This window comes from Hirsutella rhossiliensis (genome assembly GCF_020360975.1).
Source record: "Hirsutella rhossiliensis strain HR02 chromosome Unknown scaffold00002, whole genome shotgun sequence".
In the NCBI taxonomy this organism is placed as follows: domain Eukaryota; kingdom Fungi; phylum Ascomycota; class Sordariomycetes; order Hypocreales; family Ophiocordycipitaceae; genus Hirsutella; species Hirsutella rhossiliensis.
Window position 1 is genome coordinate 2,156,169 of NW_025408668.1, and position 7,667 is coordinate 2,163,835.

At 50.2% G+C, this 7,667-nt stretch overlaps 1 protein-coding gene across 1 annotated transcript; it reads right to left on the minus strand.

The window, feature by feature from the left end:
* Positions 1-673: 673 nt before the first annotated feature.
* Positions 674-1,534, minus strand: HRG_01796 (DDE superfamily endonuclease domain-containing protein; the record flags this gene model as incomplete). Its single annotated transcript, XM_044860267.1, has 1 exon — positions 674-1,534. One exon carries the CDS (start codon positions 1,532-1,534, stop codon positions 674-676), a length of 861 nt encoding a protein of 286 aa, XP_044723900.1.
* Positions 1,535-7,667: the final 6,133 nt, after the last annotated feature.

Below are 7,667 nucleotides of genomic sequence, written 5' to 3' on the forward strand. Positions count from 1 at the left end.
GGAGGAAGGCAATCGTCAGGGAATTCAGTAAGCCCCATATTGGAATTATCTTGAAGAGCTAGCTGTAGTGCACGACAGTGAGCAGCTCTTTATACACAAAGGAAAGGAAACTCCTGCTTTGTGGACGTGGTGCAGAACCCTTGTAACCGAGGCCGCCTGCGAGGTTTAATGCAGCCTGCGTTTGAGCTTTGGCCTCAATGGGGTCCAAGCACCACGCATGCAGGCGCTCGACCTTAATATGCGGATTATAGCATCGCTTCCGCGGACAACTACTCTGAGCGCAGATGGTATGCTATATGAGGCTGGCTCTCTGTGCGACAGTTTGCCACATGCAATAGAAAAGGAGAGTACAGGTCAGGGGGCGGCCCGACTATCTTCCGCCTGGGCTTACATAACAGGCGCGGACGTCCGCGCCGACTTTAAAGGCGCGGGGGTCCGCGCCTCTAACGTAATCCACCCCCTTCCCGGTCAGACCCCCTACTCGGTCAAAAATTCCCCACCGACTAGACCCGCACCTTACGCGAGACAAACGGAGCACAATACCACGACATATTTACTCCAAGAGACAAGTAACTCGATTAGGACTATCTATTACACGTACGGGCAGTGTGTTCAAAAGACCTGCACTTACTACACCGTGGTGGTGCACGCTGTCTTGGGACACTCAGCTCTTCTATAAGTCGTTGGTCCGCTCCCCTTCTTCCCGCCGTCGCTTGGCCCGCTCATCTTCCTTTGCTCTCTGTTTCTTGACCCGCTCCTCTTCCTTTTCTCGCCGTAGCTTGAACCATTCCTCGTTCTCTTGTCGCCGTCGCTCGGCCCGCTCTTCTCCTTCTTGTCGTCGCTTGGCCCGCTCCTCGTCCTTCTCTCGCCGGCGCTTAGTCCTCTCCTCTTCTTCCACTCTCCGTCGCTTAACCCGCTCTTCTTCTTCTTCTCTCCGTTGCTTTATCCTAACCGTGCCCTCTGCAACCGATAGAGTACCGCCGTCGCCAATGTATTCACGGCGCTGTTCTTTTCTCTGCTTTCGCCGCTGGTTTTCTGACCGAAGTTGCCGGTTTTCGTCGGCAAGGAGGGCGGCGCTGTGCATGGCCATTTGACATCCTTTGATAAGCTGGTTGATAGCTTGTGAAACTGGCGAGTCTGTATTTTGTGGCCGGCGTTGAAGAAGCCTTTCGGCGTGAGTGGTAAGCTGGTTGACGTTATGCGGAGTCTTGGCTGCTTCCAGGCTCTTGTTGGGACTTGGAGTATTCTTGTCGCCGTGATCGTTACCGACTTTGTCAACCTGAACTTGTAACCGCGATAATACTCTGTTTGGGTCAAACGGAAAAAGGCCTGTTGCCATAAATCCGCTTCGGATATTCGACGGCGAAAGTGCTTGTCGGCGAGCGTCTAAGTACATGGGAAGGAAGTCCTGCTTGTCGATATGATGGATCCCAGCGAGCATTTTCTCTTGAACCTTTCGGCCGTATATGGTTTTCAACGGCGAAAAGCACCCGACATCAAGAGGCTGCAAGAGATGTGAGGAATGTGCAGGCATTTGAGTACTACGATGGAATTGGCCGTACAGTACTTGTCAAATTCCGGCGTGACGTGACTGCCGTGCCCGTCGAGAATAAGAAGTCGATGCGTACCAACCGTACGGCGCCGTGTATTCGGATCAAAGACTTCCTTTAATTCAAAGCAAGGTCGTCGGAAGTCCAGCCATTCTCACTAACGGCGATATGCCAGTCATCGGGCACTCCTGATTCGTACCAGCTTGCTTGGTGTAACTTGCCCTGGAAGATAACCTTCGCCGGTAAAGCCCAACCTTGGCAGTTGATAGACTCGATCACAGTAACCCATTCTCGATTTCCAGGCTGCGTGAGTACTGCCCGACCTCGCCGGTCAGACCGGGTAAGGACTCTCGCCGTTGCAGCGACTCCATTTGAAACCCCGTCTCATCAAAGTTATAGACATCCTCGTCAAGAATCCCCATTTCTGTTTCGTCGCCGCGACTCGATCGTACCATCCTTGGATCTTTGGGGTCTTCGCATTTGGCTCGTTGGTAGTCGTATCGGCGAGTACTTTGCCTTGATTTCGCCGTGGCGGCCAACAAACTTCCGCACCCAGTTTTCCCCGACAGGATCTTTGCCTCGCTCGGAAAGCAATAAGTTGGCCATCCGACGAGTGTAAGCCACTGTCGGCGGCATCCTCGCTCGTCCATCGACAAGATCCATTGTACCAGGGCAGTCTCTTCCGTCGCCGTCAACTTCAGGTTGTTCATCTGAGCGTCGCGTCGGCGAATGACACCGCGCAGTCGATCAGATACTGTCGATTGAGGGACGTCGTATGCGGCCGCAGCCTTGCGGGTACTTTTGATTGGCCCTGCTGATAGGCCCTGACGGCGAGCAGGACCCGTTCTTCGCGTGGAACCGATTGGTCTCCCGTTGCCGTCATAGTGCTCGGTTTGTCTTGCCATAAGTGTGGGTCGCCGCGTGGAGACTTTTTCTGACCGAGTAGGGGGTCTGACCGGGAAGGGGGTGGATTACGTTATTGGCTCCCTATCGATATAGGCGTCTTAGGTAAGCCAGATTGTCCGTTAGGACCTATTCCTAAGGATTCGTATCCCTAGGAACCACTTTGGCTCCCCTAGCCTGGTCATCTTATACCTTTGTTGCAGGCCTCGTATAGCCTCCCTAGCAGCAGCTTCTTCCTCTTTCGGGTAGGCCTAGATAATGTCGTCGACGTAGAAGAAGACCGTGATTTTACCCTTTTGCATTATACACGGTTCCTAAGGGACTTTCGTGAAGCCTAGGGCCTCGAGGGAACCTATTAAATGCTGTTGCCAAAGAAGGGGTGATCTTCGTAGTCCGTATAGAGCTTTCCTAAGCCGTAGAACCTTTCCTGGCTATTAGAAGCCTAGTGGAAGGCGCATATAGACAACTTCTTCTTCCTCGAGTAGGCAGTTAACAAAGGCGTTAACTGCATCTATCTAATCGAGCTCGAGGTCGAATTCTGCTGCTATAGCTATAAGGGTCCGAAAAGACATCCCAGCTAGGGTGGTTGCCCTAGTAGGTAAATCCCCTTTTTCCTATTAATTCCTATAGACAACTAGCCGGGCCTTGCACTTTTAAAGGAAGCCGTGTTTATTAGTCTTATAGATAAAGACCCACTTGCAGCTAAGGACCTGTTTTCCTCTTGCTTTTTCCTTAAGGACCTCTTCGAAAGACCCTATCTCTTCGTGTGAGGCTAGGTGGTCTTTCTAGGCCTGGAAAAACTGGTCTCTAAAGGGGTGTCTTTCTAGCTGCTTCTGGTTTGCTAGTGGGTCCGGGAGGTCTCTTTTGTGTACCTTCCTTGCTGATACTGGCTTGAAAAGCCGGCCTGCTGTGAACGCTCCGTGGGAACCGTCTTCTATTAGCGTTAGGTAGAAGTCGGAAAAACGATCGAAATAGGGGAGAAACTAGTCTTCTTTCGTATCGGGCCCTATACCTTCCTTTGCTTCTCGAAGCAGGGATAAAAAGGCAGCCTGGTAATCCTTCGAGAGAGGTGCCTTTCCCACCCCCTTAGGGGCCGAGACAGGAAGACTGACTGAAAAAGCTGCTTCTAGATCTTCTTCTTACGTAGGAGGAGGCGTAGGTAGGTAGGCGTATTCCAGCTCTACCGCTTTCCTATAGTCTCCTTCTTCGTCTAGATCATCTGATCTAATAGCTTCCTCTTTAAAGTCGGCGTTATCCTCGACTGCTTCGACGTCGGTTTCTTCTTCCGTTTCCTCGTCTAGGACCTCTTCTTAAGACTGTTAGGAAGGGGGGATTTAAATCTTCTGAATTAGCTAACGTTGAGAGAGTAAAAGGGGCTATTGATCCCTCTTTCCGTTAAAGAAGCTAAATTCGTCGAAAATCACATCCCTAGTCGAAATAACCTTCCGTAGAAGAGGAATCTAGATCCGGAAGATATTCGTAGAATTATAACCAACGAGGTAACCAATAAAGGCTCTAGGATCAAGCTTTCTTTTCTTCTTCCTTTTTAGCTGTGCATCGGCAGTCATTGCGTATGCCTTACAGCCGTAGGCACGAAGGTGGGCTAGCGAGGCCCTCTTCTTCGTAAAGTGCTCGAGGGGGGATTTCCAGTCTGTTCCTTGGTTTAGTCCCCTAGGGTCCTTTAGGTCTCTCGGGGTCCGGTTCCGTAGGTAACAGGCGGTCTCAACGACTTCCCTCTAAAGGTCGTGTGGAAGCCTTGCAGCTAGTCTCATCGTACGGGCCCTTTCCATCACAGCACCCCCTAATCTTTCTGCCCCTCCGTTCTGGGCCTGGGTATTCGGTGCTAACGGGAGGGGTAAAATGCCCCTTTTTCGAAGCCAATTTAAGATATCCTTCGTAAATAGCTCTCCGTCAGACCGTATCTTCTTTACCTCGTAGCCAAAGTAGGATTTCATCTAGTTAACGAAGTCCCGGAGGGCAGACTAGTTATGCTTACTTAGGTAGGTCCGTAAGAAATAGGGGAAAACTATCCCTAAAAAGGCGTCTGTGAAAAACATTACCCTGACGAAGCTTTCCTGATCCCTCGAGACGTCGGTCCAGTCGACCTAAATTTCCTCACACGGCTGGTCCGGCCGTAAAGGCGTTCGTCTGGAAATTCGTCTCCTGGTCTTTCCTTGGCCGCAGTGTTCGCATTCGACGGTCTTTGGTCCCCTTATTCGTACGCCCTATTGTTGTCCTAGCTTATGTAAAGCTAAGGGGCCCGGGTGACCAAGTCGTGCGTGCCAAAGAAGACCGTCTCCTTGGGCTGCTGGAAGAGGGTCCTTGGATCCTACCCTCCTAGCAGGGAAAGCTGACTTCTCGAGAGATTCCTTCCTAAGGATAGGTCGGAATTCGAGAACAAATTGACCGAATTTTTCCTCGATAAGCCCGATGGTCTGATTCTTCTGGACTAGCCTCGTAGGCTCAGACGTTATATCCTAGAAGATTCCTTCCTCTCGAAGAAGGCGGAAGGAAATCAGGCTCGTTGAAAATCGAGGGCAAAAAGCTACCCTTTTTCGTCGAAGAATTCGTATAGACCTATTAGGTAATTTTATCGTAAAATTCACCCTTCCGTACCCCTCTATCCGTACGGTTGATTCCCCGGCAATAAGGTATTCCCTCCGTGCCTTCTTAAAGGACCGGAATCTTAAGAGTGTATTGCAGATGTCGAGGGAAGCACTAGAGTCAAGGATAGCTGATTTTCGTAGGGGATAATCGGAGGGCTCTAACGGTTGGTCTTGGCCTTGTTGATCCGTGGGGAAGACGAAGGCCGGATTTGCTATACTAACGATTTTTCCTCGAATTTGCGGCTCGAATAAGGGCAGCGGCGTTATTAGTTGCTATTTCTTAGCAACCCGAATCTCGTCTATTTTCTTCTGCAACGAGGGATCCTCCTTAAGAGACTGTTGTATCGTTTCTTATAGCCTCTTTGAAGGGTTGAATCCTTTGGGTCGGTTTTCCTCGAAGACCTGCTAGCATTGTGATAATCGATGGCCTAGGGATTTGCAGGCTAGGCAGCCGTTTCGTCTGGTCTTTCGTTTCTTCGAGGAATCCTCGTCCCGATCCGGAAGGTCTGCTTAAAAACCCCCCCTTTTTACCCCTTGTTGCTGATTTTAACGAAGAGGTTCGATTTCGACTAGTTCCCTGATTTTTCGACTAACGGACTGAAAGGTCTATTGGGGGACTAGTCGGGCCGGTCTGACTGACGGGACCGGGGCCGGGCCCGGAGCAAGAGGCGGAGCCGGGGCCGGGCCTAGGGCAGCCGTTGATGACGGTGTTGATGCTCTCGAGGGAGGAGGAGCCGAAGGAGCAACAGCCGCAGCAGCAGCAGCGGGAGCCGCAGCAACAGGGGCTGCAGCAGCTGCAGGGGCAGCAGATCGAGCCGTCTGGGTCGAGTGCTGGCCACGAAGGAATAAGACTGCTTGCTGTTGTACTCTGGCAGCCTCTTCGTCTAGTTCTCGGCTAGCTTCTCGAAAGATAGTCGAGTAACCGTCACTAATAGGCTTTATTAGCAGAGATATATCCCGTAGCCACTAGCCGGAAAGAGCTTCTATGAGGAAGTATTAGTTAGCTTCCTCGAGGATTTCTTCCCACTTAGCTAGCCACGAAGAAGCTAGCAGGTTCCTAGCAGAAAAGGCTCCTAGGTAGGCCGTATAGGTCTTCCTAATACGGTCAGTTATATAGCCCCTCGAGGGAGCTGTCGAGGTCTCGAGCTTTAAAAGCCACTGCCTAGGAGTCTCTTCCTCTCGAAGAGTGATTAGCTTTGCGGCACTAACGGATTCCGTTATCGCCGTGCGTGTAGTAGTTAGCAGCTTCGTTTCGTAGAGGTATTCCTTTCGGTGACTCTCGTAGTCGCCTAAGGCAGCAGAAAAAGCTCTCTATTGTGCGGAGGTTAGCTCGGAGAAGAGGGAAGCTCCCTCTGCAAAATCCGTTGCCCTAGGACGAAGAGGGGGCTTAAGAGGGTCCTGCTTGTCAGAGAAGACCAAATTGTGGATGGTTCTGTCCACACGAGCCCGTAGCTCCTTTACCTACTTATCCCAATCTTAGGGCTCTGCAAGAATCGTCCTACGGACCGTAGGGACGGCAGAGGAGTCGGTTTTCGTCATCGTTGCGGAAGAAGAGGGGGCAGAAAAGTCGGTTAAAAATCGGCTTTTCTAGTAAGAGGGGTAAAATAAAGCCACGAGGGATGCAAGAAAGGTGCCTTTTGCAGCAGCCGGAAGGTACAGGAATACTATTCCTCCCGGGCTTATAACTCTCGCGAAGAGAGATGCGAGAAGTGCATGAAAATGCACGAAGGTGAAATTGGAAGTAAGGGGTCGGACAGGCAGGGCAGAGGGATTTGATTCTTGCGGGGGCAGCAATAAAGGTAGGGGAGTGATTGTTGTATTGCCTTAATTCTCCTTCTTTCCTCTATCTAACGCCCTTCTTTATACCCGTCTAGCATCTCAATTAACATAGAAGATCCTGCTTAAAGAAGCTACTAATGTCCTTTCGACTACCGAGCTTTTTGCCGGGTTTTCCCCTCTTTTCCAGCCGTTGCCGGCATATCCGTCTTATCTCTCGCCACCTCCATAGGAAGCCATCGCCACTTCTGCTTCCCCTCTTGCCCCCACCCTCCTCTCTGCACCTCCTTTCAGCTCCTTCCTTAAAACCTGTTTTTCAGCTTCCTAGGTCCCTCGTGCCAAGGGATATCTCCGAGAACTGCGAAATCAGGCCACGCTTCGCGATAATATAAGGTCCCCGCGCCTCTCTCTATAGGCGGTCCCTTATAACGTTAATCCTATACCTCGTCGCGCGGCTAAGAGGTAAATAACCTACTAGCGCGCTCCTATTACTCTTTCTTCTTAACCGTACTATTATTATTATTATTAGTAGTTATAAGAAGGTATAAGTAAGAAGCGTAGAATTAGGTAATCGATAATATAAGCGGAAAAATCGGTCGAAGAAGTATAAGGTAGGATTTCGTCCGGAATTTATAACGAGTATATAAGGGGCTAAATAATATATTAAAAGAATAGCGTTGTAAAGGATGCTTATAAACTTACTTATTCTATCTACTACTCCTAGGGAAATCCTTTATCTTTTATAGACTATTGCTCGCCTACTAGTAGACTAATTAGTTAGCTTTCTAGTATATTCTATAGTGCTTAAAAAGCTCTATCTATAGTATATCTT